Genomic DNA, 18051 nt, shown 5'->3' with positions numbered 1-18051 from the left:
ATTAGTACATACTACGAGACGCTGTCTTTTAGAAGGCAGACTATCATGTAAAAATAAAGTCATTCAAAATATAAAATAGTTTGGATCTCTGTCTCTGAAGATGGCTCTGCTTAAAAATAATAACAAAAAGCTGTCTGTGTTTGCATCAGGTGTCACAAGTACATATTACTCTGAACAGAAATGTGTCTCTGGGAATTTCTTTCCCCAAGTCAAAAGGAGACGGAGGGGAGGAGGAACGAGGAACAACACTGTAAAGGCTGTGATTAGAGAGGAGAAAAGACATTCCCAGACTGGATTTAAACTAATGAAGCTGGGCATTACCGTCTCCTAGTATGTGTCCGTCTTGCGTTTCACAGCTTGTGCTCAAAAATACTGCAGTAAAACGATCAGCATGTCCACAAGTAGCTAATTTAAAGCTACTTCAGCTATGTCTTCACTGGGTCATCATTATAAGAACTGCAGTGGACGCATAACCAGAGGAAGACAGAATAGATTTGTTTTCTAAGGAAAATGAACTACTCTATCATTTTAGACCCATCTCTTGGATCAAGATAACAACTATTACTCCTGCATTTCATTGCTGCAGACCTGATTTGGATGCAGTGGGTAATGAAAGAGAAATACTACTGTGAAACAACATAATCAAAATCATGCCCCTTTTCAGGTGGAGGCAGATAAAAAAATATCACATTGGGCCTTACATTTATATAATTGTATAGGACAGAAAGTAAAGGTGGTAGAAGAACAATGACTGAAATCTATTTGGTTTCAGTGCAAGCAGAACGAGGCCTACCTGAACAATGAAAGTAAGTGATTTTACATACATATGTCTAGATAGTTTTGATAGCAGTCTCTTGAAGTATAAAATTTCATAATAAAATAAATATTTGTTCCTTAGAACATCATGTGCATATTTTTTTTAGCATACTCTGATTTCTACCCGATGGTGGCTCTAAACAGAAAAAAAAATGCATTTCAATCAAATTCTGAACATGTCTGTATTTTCTAAGAGTAATTCTTAGAAAATTGCAAGAGGTTATGTCTAAGGCCATATGTGGCCTATAACAGTGGATTTCTTTAGGTATGAAATAGAGATCTCAGAACTGCAAGTAATAAATACGATTTTGATAAGCACTTCTACACAGGGAAATAAGAAACTCCTAAAAAGTTTTCTGTGAAGTACCTTCCTCTTCACGTCCTGTGTTACTCTATACTTATAAATAATAAAATAGGAGACTGATAACAGTAGTTTTATGTAAGCAAGCTTAGAAATCACGTTCAGATAAGTGCTTTTGACCTAAATCTTGTAGCGCCTCGATCTGACATATAACCCCACAACTGTGAAATTCTGTATGAGATTTAGCAGTTTGAAGCTGCTAACTGACCCAGCCATAAAGCAGCCAGAGATAAGGATTTAAGGTACGATATGATACAATTAGACATTCACCTCCTATTTATTTCAGTCCATCTCAGTATTTAACCTACTTAAAAATTGCAAGCTTTTTATTAAAATGTAAATGCTGGTATGCCATATATTTATCCGCAGCTAACAAGAAGAAAAAAGGACTCTCATAAATTAGATTTCTGAGAATGAAAAGGGTAAACAGAAGATGCCTCTGCAAAACTCTTCTAGACGTGCAGAGATAAAGGATGGTTCTACCACACAAAATAATCAGATACAAAAATAGCTGTTCAGAAACAGCACACCTAAGGAGTACTTTAATCAAACATTTAGGTTACCTGCCAAAAGGACCATGATCTCTTCAAAATGCAATGCGGATTAAAGTGTTATCTAACACAAGCAGAAAACTAACCTTGGAGTGGAAGTTCGAAATGTGTTCATCATAATTTTCATGTCTTTGGATAGAGAAACCAGCTTTTTCAGCTAGATTGCAAAACTGGTTTAAAGTATTCCCTCTGTGTGGAGCAAATACCATTGCTTTTCCCTGGAACATTAAAAAGAGAATTTATACATTTTTTAAATTGGAAAGGAATGAGATATAACATATACCTGACTAAGCTTTTAATATACACAGGTTGGAAAAGACAATTGTTCTCTTGGTAAAGTATGAAAACAGGATAATATAAATCATTGTTCAAAATATGCAATATTTCCGTGATTAAACAAAAGCAAAATAGAAACTAATAAATTCTTTAGAGAACTGCCAACTGCAACACATCTGCTCCTTTTCACATAATAGCAGTGTCTACAAATTACCTAGCTAAAACACAGTAAAGGCATACAAAATATACCCTCAATGCAAAGCCATTTGTTAGCTCATGACCACACAAAGACTGTAAATAATATTTTTCTATTTTTACTCTCATGCATAGAAGAGTACCTCCCATTTGATGTCAGTGGAATTACAACGGGGCAAAATGGAAGACAAATGAGACCCAACCATTTTTTTTTTTTAAAAGATGTTTTAAACTACCTGAGCAATGCAACTGAATTCAACCCTAAACGCAAAAATTGCATTGAAAGCACAACTTAATATTCTTGCATAGTAATTTGTGATCTTTCAAGATGATCAGGCCATTTATGATGCCCAGGCAATATGTTATGGTCCATTAGCTAGTAGTTTATTCATCCTTCTGTATTTAAGAAAACAAGAATGCTTTACCTTGAACTGATAGATTTTAGACACCCTGTGTGAATTATTTGCCCCAAACCTCACCTACTTGATATAGCATCTCTTAGAATCTTATTTGCAAAATTAATTCTAATTGGTTGAGTATTATGCTCTGTCACTTGGAATGAAAACCGGTTGAAGAGCTGTAAACAAAGGTTAATACCAACAAGCAGTGTATCAAATTGAGGTGAACACAAAGTTTACTGCAAATTCTTTTATTTAACTTCTATATTAATGACAGCTAAGAGTAATTTGTGAGATGCTGTAACCAAACAAACAGACAAAAAATTTTTGTAGGAATCTAAACAGATTACAGAATTCATTATACACTGTAGAAGAATATTTGGCTAATGAAAATGCAATTTCATGTATCAGGAAAAATAGAAGAAAAAAAGATTGAATGAAAGAAAGTCAGTAAGAATTCAGGAAATTTATAATGTTGATACACTTAGTGAGGAGGATAAATGACAAATCTACGTGCCACAGCACATGCATTCATACACTGAGACAACACTCGGTGAGGCAGCAAGAAAAACTACGTCAGTATCTATGGTACTAATGTGTACAGAAAAGACTGCAATCATTAATACCATAGCACTGTATTTATTCTCACAATGTCTCCGTGAGATAGGGAAATACTGTTATCCTCATCTCATGGGAAATTTAAGCACAAAGGAGACCAAGGGCAATACCCAAAGCAACTCAGTTTTGCTCACTGGCGTAGCTGTAACTTTCATTTTGTGGCTAAATAATTTTATGTGCAAAGGAGTGTAACTCCCACTAAAGGAACTGGAATTGCTTATGTAAATGTTAGGTCTGAATATAGGCTCAGGATGAAAAACATTGAACACTGGAAATTCACAATCAGCGTGAAATGTGCCGTAACTTCCCTCACATCCTTGGCATGCTTTAATGTTATCAGGCAGAAGTCAATAGAAAAGGGAGCCTTCCGCCGAGGATCCTCCTCCTGCTCCCATCCCATGCTCCCTAAAATGCTGTTCTGCAGAGACTCTCCTAACAGAAGGAGGATGAGACTCCCCTGGGAGTCCCTCATTTTCACAAGCAACTTCACTGTAATGGGAAACATGTACCCCACCCAGGGCATTTACTGACACCACCATTTGTGGGGATATCAGCAACGGTTGAACTTTTTGAGTTTCTTGGGGTACCAAGTTCAATGTCAGTCACAGTTCCAGCAGCTTTGATGAGGCAGAAAGGTTCATACATCATCCCTGCTGCCCTTAGAGATTTCAGTTTGAAGTCAGCAAACTATGCAATCAGTCCTTCTCACACTGTATAGATTAAATACTTCAAATTTAATTTGAAAGAGAAATACAGTAAAATAGAGTGTAACATGGTATATCTCTTAAAACCAGATTGAAAATCTTGAAATAACTTCAGAAAAGCAGAATGGTCCTTCATGGACATCACCACACCGTTCCCTTTGGCCTGCTCATTAGCTGGCATAAAAAGCCATTCCTCAATTGAATTTAGTGCACGTCTAAAACACTTGAGGATCTCGCCATTGCTGACTAAAAAAAAATAAAAAAAAGAAAAAATGAAGCATGATTAAGTTTATCACTACAATAAAATAAAATCAGATACTGGAGATAGTGTGGTCACTTCTAGCCTAACATAATCTTGGCTTAAAGCAGTTTCAGATCAATTGCCTGATTTGTATAATTCTGCTACCTGTTGTGTAGGATTGCATTCACATTTCTGATTTTAAAATCAGACAACATGGTTTAATAACATCCAATTGACTTCACTGGGATTTTGAATTATGGATTTGGGAATCCATAATTTTAAAAATTCACACTTTTATTACAAAAATATGCAAAAAACTGTTTATTATTTGCGAGAAACTAAATGCATATTTTAATTATAGGGAAAAAATAAAATTAAATGTAGGTAAATCAAGTAGCTTGCTTAGAAGAGGAATATAATAACGCTCCTCAAGATGAATTTCTCTGGTGTAAAATTTTAGTATCTAATTCTGGGAACTGGTTTTCAGATGATGTTTGCCTTTGTAACAAATTCAGATAAGAAGTCTCAGTCACCAGTAATTCTGCAAGCTGCTCATTTCTGCCTACATGCATTCATGTCCTTCCTTCCTGTGCCAACACAACCGTCCAAGAAGCCATACTATGTATCAGGTGACTGACATGAAGAGAATCCCTCTTTCCAGGAAGAAAAGTTACTGAGGACACACACAGTTCTGCGACATTACAACGTCATAAGGATGGCATCAGCCACAAATAAATAACTACAAATAACATCCTTAATGCAAAAGGAAATAGCAAAGATAATTCTTTATAAAGAACAGTGAGAATAGATTATCTGCGCTCAATCTCTCTTTCAAGTCAATTTTTAGAATACTTGTTATTTTCTATTTACTCTATTTTTTTTCAAATTTTCTGCTCTGTTATTTTTCTGAAATTCTTTTATTCTAGTTATACCTGAGTTGTTAACACCTGAAAGATGTCTTTCATCTAGATGTGTCTTTCATTTGTTTCTTTGTCAATTTGCCAAAATATTACTAATAATGAAATATAACTTCTACTTTTGAGACAAATTAACTCATGCAGAAAAGTGAACTTAATCAAAATAGTTTACAGCTTACCTTGGGCATTTAATAAAATGCACTCTGATGTTACCCTTGGATTTAAAAAGAGCAATATAGAACAGGAAAAATGATAACTAAATGTGATTACATCTTCTCTTGGGATCTCAAATGAGCATATGAAAGACACAGGTCCTTCAAGTAAGAGCATATACTTGATGGCATATCTCTTTAACGTGCCTTTTTTCTTAACAAGGAAGCTCACTTAAGACGTCCATGCTCCCAGGTTCTACTGCAGAGTCTTTCACTGTCCTCTTATTTACGAATAACAATTACCTGTAAAGCCATTTCGTAACTGATATCCATTCATATGGCCATGATCTGGAGGCTAGGAGCTGATGAGAGAAAGGAACTGTGGTCTAAAATACATGTACAGGCTGAGCTAATAATCACACCATGCATATGACAAGAAAAAAAAGCCATCTCCTTTTACATCATTTACATTCACAAAGAATTGTAGCTCACCTGCTCAAAAAAGGCATATTCTGAATTTGAATTAACTGACCACAAGCAAGAAAGTCAGGAAGGTTTTGGTTTAAAGCCAGGTTAACAATTCCTGGACTGTTTATAGACTCGAGCTGTAAAACACTGGTAAAAATTCAGGCTGCTTTACCCTCACCATATTTTAATTCACTTCCTCCACTTGAGTTAGCCAGCCCAATTAAAGAAAGTGTGTGTGTACATATGCACACGTACACATGCTTTTGTCAATACAGACTACCATGACAAGTGAGAGAAAAGAAACTAAAAGCTATTACTCCACTCCAGCTAAAAGCTCTAGCTAGGTCACAGTTACTAGGGCATCTCTTATACACTTCCTGCTGCTCATACTCTTTCACAACATCTTTTCATGCTAGCAGTGCAGTGGCCTATGGTGGTATCTGAATAACTATGTGAGGGAACTGATCCGGGAAAAAAAAAAAATTTTTTTTGCCTTTTACTGATTTCAGATAATGTTTGTGTTCCAAATCACCTAGAAGTCCTCAAAATTATTGTGTACGGGCAGCTGACGATATAACACCAACATCAGAACTCATAACTGTGGCCATGAGTTCCCTATATCACCCTTGCTTCTACTGATAAAAATATCTGGGTAACATTTTCCCCAGGGTGACTACATTTCTCCTGTCTGCCTGGCAGCTTTGATCCACATCTCATTAAAATCATTCAGTCTTAAGTAACTTGCCTTAAGTCACTCAGGAAAGTCTATGATAGAACCAAGAATAGAAACCTGATCACTCTTAGCAAAGAATGGGATTACTTACATGGCTAAAGTGACTCAGTTTCTTAAGTCTTTGCATGTTTGAGTCTTATATTCCTTATGTAGAGAAAATCTCTCATAAGAAAAGTAAGACGAAATTCTTAAATAAAATTTGGAGAATGTATCGTTAACACTAAATAGCTTTGTGTTGAAGTGGAAAATTTACCATGCTGAAAGATTTGTATGGTAAGAGTGAAAGGTACAATTCTGTTTCCTTCTTTCACACTTCCTTCATGTGTTTTCTCCTATTCCCTTTTTGATCTCTCTCTCTCTCTCTTTTTAATTAGATTCAAGATTATTTGTTGGTTATCAATATGTGCATGTAACAGTTTCATTTTGCCTGTAAGTCTCTCAGGTTTATTTTAATAACCTAGAAGAATGAGATACATAAAATATTTTCTTAGTGACACTCATGTAGAATACTTAACATTTTATTAAGAGCTTGATTTCACTGTATTTTAAAATTGAAAATGTGTAAATACAAGGTCTACTTCATGAAAAACAAAAAGTTTTGTGCTACAACATATGCATAAGGGGTTTATTCATTTCATAATAAACAGAAATGAAAAGAAAAAAAAATTCTTTCATAATAAATAAATACACAATGACAAAGGTTACAATTGAAGGGATTACAAATGACAGAAGCCAACATAACAACTTTCAATATCATACTTTTACTTTAATATGAAGACATTATTATCAAAGGAAAATACTCGAGAAACGCTTTGATAAAAATAATCTCATGCTATCTTTGAAGCGGTTTCATTTATTTTACTACCCACTGTGTTCCTTATCAGAAGGCCAAGTATAAGAAGTTTCCTAGTTTATGATTAGGAAAGAATCTGATAGATTAGAAGACTCAATTGAAGTTGGACATAATAAGTATTAAAGTATTACATGACATTAATCCTGCCATTCCATTACTCTCTCAATCATTGTGCACAGACTAATTATTCTGAAGCCAGTGTTCAGGAGAAAATAGAAACATACTTACACTGGGTTGGAGTAATCTCTTTATTGCATCAACAAGGCTAGCTCTGTACTGGTCCAGAAACAGGCTGACATTGAGAAGAGAACAGAATCCAGATTAAAATGGGTTTTCAATTCTAATGATACTAATGCAGATAAGTACAAGGCTAATTACATATGTTTACACAATGCTGTAAAAGAGAAACTGTGGTCTACATTCCTGTGGTCCAATTCAAGTACTTTTTAATTAAAAAATAAACAAAAATAGGTGAAGCATGAAGCAAATATAATCTAAACCAAAGCTCAAATATCAGCACGAACCTTTGTGAGGCTGAAATTCACAGATCACATATACATGCTATTAAAATACCACCCTATCAAAAATCAGAATCAATACACTGTGATACAAAGCTAACATTTTACATGCTTTCTGTACAAGGGAGGGTGGAATTTTTAGAAGTATCTTCTATTGTACTTTGGGTGCTATTATTAAAGGTATTTTTTTCCCTTTTCCCTTTACAGTTGTAGCATTAATTCATTATTATGTATTATGCAGATTTTTTTTTCTATTTTTACATCTATCTCTATTTTTCCACAGAAAATTTTACAAGCCCCTAACTCCTCACTCCCTCAAATGCTGTTCAAACACAATGACCCAGATCATACAGAGTTGTCCTCCCTCAAGATTGAAATCCTTCATCTCCTGCACTGAGAGCAGTAAAGTCAATTTTCCCATGCAACGTTGCCACATGCTCATCCCTATTTTGGCATGATTACCTCATGGTTTGAGGGGATAATCCATTCTTCATGCCCCTCAATACCTTAATGTATATACTAATACTGGCAACCAGGGTGCCAATCATTCCTGACGAGATATTTGTGGACAGGTAGTTAATGTGGATGAGAGACATTCACAATTGTTAGTGAACAACCATCAGATAGCAACCAGTGCTTTTCAGTCCTTACTACCATGGGCTGCATTTATATTGGTAATTCAGATAACAAAGACTCCTATCAAGCAGGCCATAAATAATGTGATTCTTTCTTCATTATTTTTCATTCTTTCTCTGTAATAAAACTACTTCCAGTTTCTGTCAAGCTTGAGTTCCACACTAGAAGGCATTTTGTCCATTCTTTATGGTGCTTTTCTACAATCTCCATTCCTTTTTACTAAAATGACACTTCCCGAAGGGTGGGTGATTTTTTTCCAGGTTTGAAATTTCTAAATAAATATATGAAAACAGTGGCCTGCTAACTGCGAGCCAGTCAGTAAAAACAGAATATGTGTGGATAGGTAAGGACACTCTACAGTTACTAAAGAGAATACAATATTAAGTATGACAGGGTGAAAGAGCTGTATAAGAAATGCAAATTTTCCTACTCAGGAAAATAAAAAAAGAGCCTTGCCAGCAACCAAATATCAATGAAAACTGGCAGACTCCCACGCTGTTGGAAAATATGTAGACTGGCTATCCATCTACCACACATTTCTTAAAGAACATTTTGTATAGAAGTATTACATTTTTAATTCCTTCAGGAAGATACTGAATTACTGGATGATAAGCAGTAGATGCAGTGGATGACTGACAGCCTGTCCAAAAGGAAAATCAAATTTTAGCAATTGGCATGATAGCTGCTCTTCAACCTTGATTAATCTTATTGGAAGAAATGGACAAATATTTGTTTAAAAACAATTTGTTCAATTCAATGAAACTGCAGTTGATCTCTGTAATGTCTCCTGGGAGCTTTAATCACACTCATTTCAGGTAGGTCTCTGTACAGACAAATACCATAAGACATTACTTTGCCAGGAACATGGCCACCTGCAGAAGACATGGAATACAGTGCTTGAGTTCTCTCCAAAAAGAATATCTAAAAATAATGAATTTTCTTCAACATGAAACATCACAATTTTGATGCACTTTTCCAGAGAAAAAGTTCATTTTTCAGGGATCTTCATACCATTCTGTCTTTTTACAACGAGATGGGGGCACAATTACTGCTACCAGTCTCATTCCTTTGCAGTAATATAATTATAGGTCTTTGTTCACCAGGAACTTCAAATATTCAGGTGATCTGCCAAGAGATTGGCCAACTTCAAGGATACCATTTCTGACTGACACCCACTTGATATTTGAGTGTTAAAGGAGACAGAACTGAGACCTGCCACATACTCTGACCAGAGGGAGCATGGAAGAACATTTCTAGTTTCTCTCTGAGCTGGGGTATGCCCCGGATGAGGAAAAACCAGAAGTTGTCAGATGATCTGTGATGCGTATAGGTCCAGCATAGGATTTGGCCCATGGAAGGAGATTTAGTCACGCAATTCCTCTTAGCAGTAGCATTTGTAGGATTAAACACTAACATAGTATACTGAATATGTACCCCTTGGAAAATCCTTTAAAGCTCATTCAAATTACATAATATATTGTTCTAAACCACTCTCACTTTGTTCTCATACCTCATTTTAAATTTGGCTTGGATCACTTTGGTGGGCTCAGTATTTTTTCCATGAAAAATGTGATATAAGTTCTTTTTTATACAAAAAATATCTCATGTTTATGTAGAAAGGAACCTGTGAAAATACCAGTGTAGGACAAGAATAAAAAGTTTTTTTGGGGGCCAGAAAAAATTTATGATCTTGGCAGTAAAAAGGCAAGAACGTGGTTTATGATTTGGCCTTTGTATAGGCAGTGCTGTTAATCTGTAAACTCACATGTAAGTTTACACCAAAGTTGTATGTAAGCAAGTCACAATGAAACATTCAATAAAAAAGGTAGATTCTTTCTTCATTCCTTGCTGCTGTTTTGTCCTGTTATCTTGTGCCTGGCACGTGCTCACATTTTATAGACTGCAATGTGAACTTATTCTTTTTGCATATTTTCCATTAGAAAAGGAACTTAGTTTACAGGTATACTTCAGAAATGATTACATTTACAGGTAGTGAGTGCCCTGAGTAAGAGTCACTTTTAGTTGACCTTCACTTGCGTGGCTAACATAAACCAAAACAACGTTCTACACTGTTAGATTACAATGCACTTGAAAGTGTGGGCAAGAAAACAGACTTGAAATGAATAATAGATTTAAACTGAGGAAGAATAAAAATCTTACTGCATTCCTGCAGAAAGATTTCTTTATATTAAATGAAATACTAACAGGAAGAAATGGGTATATTTTAAGTTACCTAAAGAATATTTTCAGTTCAGTTTTGCATTCCTGGTGAATCCATGACTCCTCGTGACTTCAGCAAGTCTCAGCAGTGAAAGTAATGGGGGACAGGCCAGCCACCTTCTGCAGTGAAAATCCTTGCACATGTGCCAATCTTTAAGAATACAATCACTTTAACTACATAAAGTTGGATACTATGCATTTACAAGGTGATACTGATGTTTTAGAACATATTCTATCTCTGCATTAAAATTATGTGTAAAAAATCAGTTTGCAAAAACCTGCAAGGCAAAGATTTTTCTGCTAGCTCTCCCCTAATGACCCTGGCTGTTTTCTCAGACTAAAAATCCCAGCAACTTTTTTCTTACCTTCTTTATTTGTCTTAACAAAGAAAATAATCAGAAATGTGAGGCTCCTAGGAGCTTTGGACAAGTTTTGTCTGTGGCCCATCCAGCAGACACCTGTTATTTCTTCTCTGTAGTCATACTCATGCTCACATTTCCAGCATCTGCTTGACCTTGTACCTATAAGCACAGGTCAAATGAAAGTTCAGAATTCTGGCAACCTCACCTGGCCTTGAAAATGCCCCTTAAAAAAACGAAGTGAGTGGATATGCTCTAAAAATTCCATTATTTCAGTAATTTCTTCCTAGTATCCTTTTTCCAGGTGTGGGCTTGCTGAGATATATATTTTTTTCCTTATTTTTTATCTCACAGTTGACATTTTACAAGTTATTTCGGAACTGCTGAGCCATGAAACTATTTTTATTGTCAAAATCCTGAATGGTTAAATAATGACTAGCTTTTACCGTTTGCCTCATATTTATTTTATAATCTAGTTGAGCTTCTAAATTTAGTTGTTAACTAATAGACTGTCTGTTCTGGGAAGTAACTTATTTTCCACCCCTGCACACAAGGTTTATGAACGCCTGACTGTAAATATATGAATATAAACACATCGCCGCTTGTTGTAATCACGTACATTTTTACTTGAACCTCCATGTGGATTTGGAATATGTTTATGAATAGAGCTTGTTTTCATGTAAATAGGATCAAGCAGTACCACTGGTTAGCTATTCAGGGAATCAGACAATATCACCCTTGCTGGAAATACTTCAATAAAAATTTATCCATGTACCTAATATTTGAACTCAGATTTTTTGCTTTATAGTTCTCTTTTCTAATCCCAGATTTTATTGACTGACAATGAGCAATATGGTGGTGTTAAACTAAATACAATCTCTCCTATCTGTTTTTATCACTGAATACTTCAGGTTTCAGCTGTGGAGCTGTAAGAAAAGAGATTTCTTTTCCTCTTCACTGACAGCCCAAAAATTCAGAAAGCAAAAATCCTGCCAACAGTTCTAAAGCCAATTCTATATATCAGAAGAGAAATACATGAAAATGAAAAGAAGATTTGAGTTTGATAAAGCAAGGAACATTTTTTTTTTCCCCAGCTTTTTCGTGTATCAGAAAATCTAGTGTCCGTAACTAAGAGAATGATTTTTTAAAGAAGCAAACAATAAAGGGATTTCATGCTTATTAAACTAGATATGTGGGCACTTGGAAGAAAACAGAGGCAATTTCTGAATAAAAACACGTACTTTAAACTAACCTGCACATTTCTATTTATTTTTTAGGAATCCATAAATATTTATACACTTACCTGCATCGTAAGTGCTTCAAAATAAACATACAAAACGCGGGGATTGCAAATGCATAATGTATTTTACCTGTCATGTGTGATTCTTTGTTTCCTAAAGAAACTACACTATTTCTAAAAAGACCAGGAGGAGTATTAGCAAGACTATTACTGGCAAAAAAACCCACTAACTTAAGTCTCTCTCTGCTGTACCCACAGCACAAATAGGATGACATGGTGTGAGTATCAAGAATACAAGAGATGGCACAGCCAGGTTGTTTTGATATTTGCGTGAAGAACAAATTTAACTCTAAATCTCTTGGCAAGACCTTGCTTCACCCACATAATCTGGAGAACATCCATATGTGAGCCTTGTCTAAGCCTCCGAGAAGACTGCTGCCCTCCTGCTCATGTCCGCCAGCACTCTGATCTGACTTTCATACTTAATCTGATCTAATCCTGCCCAGCATTAACTTCATCTGTGCAATGAAACCTGGAGTATCCATTCTAATATTTGGTGAGGAAGGCATTTACTAAATTACTTGCTGAAATCATATGGTGTTGTTTAGCTCCTTATTTTAATCAGATGATGCATCTCTGAGGCACATTATCAGCGATTAGTTAGAAACCCTCCTCTGTCCTTTTTGGGAACAAAGAACTCCTCTGAAATTAAATGAAGCACTGTTGCATTCTGCAAACAAACAGGTATTAGAAATAGGAAAAAAGGAGGACTAAATACACTTTCTCTGGTGTTATACAAAAATGATAACTTTTCTGAAATCAGAAGAGTTTGCTTAGATAGCAAAACGTCAAATAAAAATAAAAACAATTAAAAAAAAAAGCTCTACAGGAATATTTATCAGAAGCCTCTTAAAAAGAACATTGTTTAAAAAGACAATAGACAGCTTCACACTTTTCCTTCTCTTTTTCCTTTAACTGTTTCTCAGTAAGATACAGAAATCTGCTGCACTGAGCTATCTTAGAAAGTCCTTGTTTTCAGAATTTGGTCCTTTACAACGTGCAGTGCAACAAAACATAAACAGCTTTTTCTGGTTTAGATATTTAAAGGGTCAGGAGGAAATATTAATGAAAGACAGACTTACTTCAAAATAACTACTATCCTAAATTAAATCTGCAAATCTCTTTTTACATTTAACTTATATATTGCAAACAATTAATAATTCGCCATTTAAAAAGCACACTGTAAATAAAGCAAGCACAGTTCTACAAATTTGGTATCAATAATGGTTTCTGTCAATAAAATCTATTTGCACAAATTATTAAACAATATTCTGTATTGCAGCAAGTATCCATCTTTTCATAAATTAAACGGTGTACTCTGATTTTTTTAACTAAGAATTCTCTTACAATTAACATGTGCCACTGTAAATAACGTAAAGCCTTTTTCTACGAATACTGCTGTCAAATTGATTTAAGAAGCAGAATGTCATGGGGAAAAAAGGGTTATGAAATCTTTTTTTCCTTGGAAAGATTTTCCAGGGAGCAAAAAAATATATCCCCTTATATCAATAGTCAGATCTTTCCTAAGAAGTAAGCTAATTGAGCTGTTTGTGTTGATAAACTCCCTTTTCTCCAGACTGTTCCTCACTGAGCCATAATTATTTGCAATTTGCCTAAGTCGTCCATTTACTGATACGTCAAGCATGAAACAGAGGCAATTCCAGAAAATGGAAATGCTTCTCAAAATCAATCTTTGGGAAATAATGTGGTAGAAGTTACTGTGTGATAGAAGACTACCTTATAACTGTCACATGGAGATGAATATTAATTTGTTGAGGTTAAGGTGGCTTTGTGCTTCATTTGTTGACTTTGCTTAGCCATCAGCAAGCAGCACAGTACAATTACTCCAGCAAAGCTATTTTTCTAACATGAGTTTTATGATTTTTATGTACTTACCAGTCAGCACACATAACAATGTCAAAATGTCCTTCCAGTTGAGAGACATCTGTCTCATTATCCCATCGTAAAATGCTGGAGGAAAAAAAGATTTTTTTAAAAAATGAAGAAAAAATAAAAAAGGACTTACATTTTTCATCTTGAGATTTTAAAAATATTAATATCATTCTATGTTACATAGGCATGTTTTTAAGAGCATACACTTGTTACCTTCAAAAACGAATGTAAAAATATTACTCTGTATTTTTCAGTTTTAAATTTCAAAGGCAAAGAGCCACCTTTTAATTATATCAGAAAGACAATCCACGCAGGTTCTGATGAGTGGATCACCAACAAACATTCATTTCTGAGTTAGTGACACCTGTATGGCCTCAGATTTTTGCCCCTTAGCACCACTGCACGAGGAAGCGAAGCCTGAGTATTGACAACCTGAAGGAAATAGGAATTTGCAGACCAAATGGATCTTCGTTACATCTGGCAGGCGAGCCAGCCGTGTTTCTCACTGATGAAGTGAGCATTCACTTGGGCTCAGGGGAGGAAGGACAGGGCGAAAGAATGCCAAGTTTAACTCTGGTGCTGGCTATGTCACCTCAGGCAAGCTTAAAAACACAGCAGCGCTTCGTCAACACCTAATCTCTTCTAGGTGATAAGTTATTTAATTCTGAGATACCTAATAACAGGCAAGAATGCACTTTTGTGCAAAGTTCTTCTTTGTTTATAAATGCTGCCAATTTATGTAGCTGCCACAAAGGATTTCGGTGCTTGGCTCCTTTTTAAAAAACAGCAAACCAGTGTTGGAATTTATGGCATACTTAAAATATCATTACCCCAAAGATTCGAAGCTGCATTTCTATTTCTAGGCTATTTTTAAGGAAAAAAAAAAAAAGAAAAAGAAAAAGAATCCATCTTCCTTTTTCATTTCCTGGTTATTTATAATAGAAAGTAGATAAATATTTATGGGAAAAGCACTTGTGGGGGAAGGGTCTAATCTGATCTTGTCAGGTTGTGCATGCTTATCTCAGGTTTTTATGAGTCTTGACCAAATAGACCCTTTAGTCTTCCCACAGCTATAATCTACTCCTGGTTAAAAGCCATCTCCATTCACATACTAGTCCTAATATTTAACTGAGGATCAGTTATAATGCATTCATTCAAAAATGTTCACTAAGTATGCAGGAAAAAAAGAATTTTTTTTCATTTGCTATACTCTGTGCAAAATGTTGGTGGATATATAGGTCAATTGAGATAGACTCACCGAGAATTGAAGTACTAGTACATGAGTATACATATGTAAACAGACACAAAATCTGACGGAGAATGCTTTCAAAAGATGGAAATTATGAAAGCAGAGGCCCAATTGGTTGGGACAGCTTTGAATATCTGGGTGCCAGTGTACCCAAACAGATCGGGACTCATTAGCCCGTTTTCCCTCCTGGAATTTACTGTGGCAATCCAAAGAGAGAAAAGAGTAGATTAATTTAATTCCCCCTCCCAAATTGAAAGTATTCCAGATTTTAGAAGCCTAGGTAGCTTTGCACACTGGCACGCAGCAGGCATCCAGTAGTGGAAAGTGACAAAGGAGAGTTCTCACTCTCAGCTGCTGGCTGCCTGCTGGCTACCAGCAGCTTTTTCAACCCTGTTTCCGTGGAAACTTAGGTTAGAATGGTGAAAATTAGGTAAAGGTAAGTTTTGTGGTTTTAAAGCACGCACTCTAATATTTTAAGAATCTTGAAGCAGAACTGGAAATTGGTAGATGAACTGTGAGCCTTAAAAGGCCACCTTTGGTTCTCATTGCTACAGAAACAGAGATCTGATCAGTACCACTATAGGGATTTGAATTATGATTTTTTTAACCCATATATTTACTATACTTCACACACACAATTAGGAAGGCAGTCTCCTGGAAAACAAAATCTCTCCCATGTTACTGTCAGATTTGCACTGAGCACCAGAACACAGCATTTTCTCTGTACATCCATTTTAGGCACAAGGGAGATGCTGCAGGTAGGCAAAATAAGCTATAACACTGGGCAAAATCTGGAGTAGATGACTTGCCAGAAGCATGAGCAACATGGTTGGCATGTGTGTTGCAACAAGGACTGAGCCAAGGGCCCCAACATTCAGCCATAAGCCAGTCTTCCTCCACTTCCCTGATGTTGCACTAGGGCTGATCTTGGTCACTAGATCCAGTATTGTAGTTTTGCAAAGATCAGTAACAAATTTAAATGTAAGATTTTTGAATTCGATTTTGCCATTAACATTCAGAAGTATAAGGAAAATCTTCATCCTGAGGGGGAAATAACCATATAAACTAATTTGTATAAAATAAATAACACAATGGGAGTCATTCTGATCTCACTCAAGATGTATGCACACCACTGGGAAAGGTGGGACTACAAGCTATATATCCTTGCTATCCTTAGACAAGTGTAAATATTACCATTAAGTGAAGCACAGCTAGGGTACATGTAGCTCAATACAGACTGCAATGTTGGAAATTGTAGGTAGCTTAATCTGGGCTACCCTATCTACACTGTTATCTGTTCAATGCTTCCACAAATTTGCATGAGCTGCAATCATACATCTGCATCTGCACCTGTAAAGCAGACATGCCCCCTCGTATTAGGGAATCAGAAATAATTCTGCTCAGAGTCAGCATTATTACATCATTAACACTGAAGTCAGAATCAGCCTGATTCTGAATCAAAATCACATAATTTCAATTCTAGGGAAAGTAGTGAATCAGAGTCAGGATATGTATAAATACCATCAACTACCAATAAGATCTCCTATAATATAAATGCAATTCCTGAATTTGAAGAACAGCAAAATCCACTGATAATGCAAAACCACTGAGATATGTGAAGATGTGTTTAAATGCATGTGACCCATATATGCTTTATGTACTTCTAGGGATTGTTGAGGACGTGATTCATGGACTCAGTTGTAAGATCTGAAATGAATACCAAAGTCGACATAAAGTAAGAGCTGACAGCATTTCTATTTAAGGAAAAACAATGCTAGAAAACTCAGAAGAGTGTTAGCAACAGAAATAAGAAAAGATCAGTCTTCATGAAGTTTCCTATAAAAAATAGAAATAAAATGAAACTGTGTCATGCCATAAAAAGTCTTTTTTATGTCAGTATCATGCTGAATGCAGCACAAAAAAATACAAGCCTTGGTAATCCATCCTTCTTGTTCCTTTTCCAGTGATACAAAATTAGTAGATGTAAAACAGACTATTTTCAGAAATAGTAAAATTCAGAACATATTTTATTTCTTATTGATTATTAAATAATAAATAAGGATTAAATATTAATATGAGGATCGTGGTGCCAAACAATTGGGAAGCCTGAGAAGATTTCCATAACATTGTTTATTTCAGTTAGCTTGAATTCTTTGGGTGGTCATCTTGAATGGAAATAGCAGATAAGAGCAAGAAAATTTGTGAGTTCAAATTAGGAAAGAAAAATAAAGTTTCTGAAGATTCAAGATATTTGTTTTCCACTTTTTTTTTTTTCTTCAGAAAAATAAGAAATTTTAAATCTATAATATTTGTAAACCTTTGTTTTGAGGGAAGATGCTACAGTACTAACAAACAGTTGAAATTACTTTGTAAATTTGGAAAGTGTACTTTATGATCTACTCCTGCCTAAATCATACTGTCGATGGCTTAAAAAAAAAGAAGATAAACACACAAACATTTAAAGCTGTGTGAAGCCCACTGCTGGCATTTATTTTGTGCTGGTTTATTTAACTTATACAGGTTATGTTTCTTGGAGTTGAAAATAAGCATTTGATTTCAGGAAAAAAAAAAAAAAAAAGAATCTGAAACCCAC

General features: G+C 35.4%; 1 protein-coding gene across 2 annotated transcripts in view; it reads right to left on the bottom strand.

Moving 5' to 3' along the window:
- The window catches only part of CAMKMT (calmodulin-lysine N-methyltransferase), a 194692-nt gene that overhangs the window by 6386 nt on the left and 170255 nt on the right, over window positions 1-18051 (bottom strand). Inside the window, exons 8-10 of one of the 2 annotated variants that reach the window (XM_010706776.4) lie at window positions 14213-14287; window positions 7512-7575; window positions 1815-1946 (exon numbers count right to left, since the gene is read on the bottom strand). In XM_010706776.4, the coding sequence (XP_010705078.2) occupies window positions 1815-1946; window positions 7512-7575; window positions 14213-14287 (271 nt within the window). Of the gene's footprint in view, window positions 1-1814; window positions 1947-3930; window positions 5592-7511; window positions 7576-14212; window positions 14288-18051 lie in introns of those variants that run through there. The other variant, XM_031552384.2, reaches the window with a different exon arrangement.

The sequence above is a fragment of the Meleagris gallopavo genome, chromosome 2 (assembly GCF_905368555.1).
Source record: "Meleagris gallopavo chromosome 2, MGAL_WU_HG_1.1, whole genome shotgun sequence".
NCBI lineage: Eukaryota > Metazoa > Chordata > Aves > Galliformes > Phasianidae > Meleagris > Meleagris gallopavo.
This window is presented reverse-complemented; position numbering and strand designations above follow the sequence as displayed.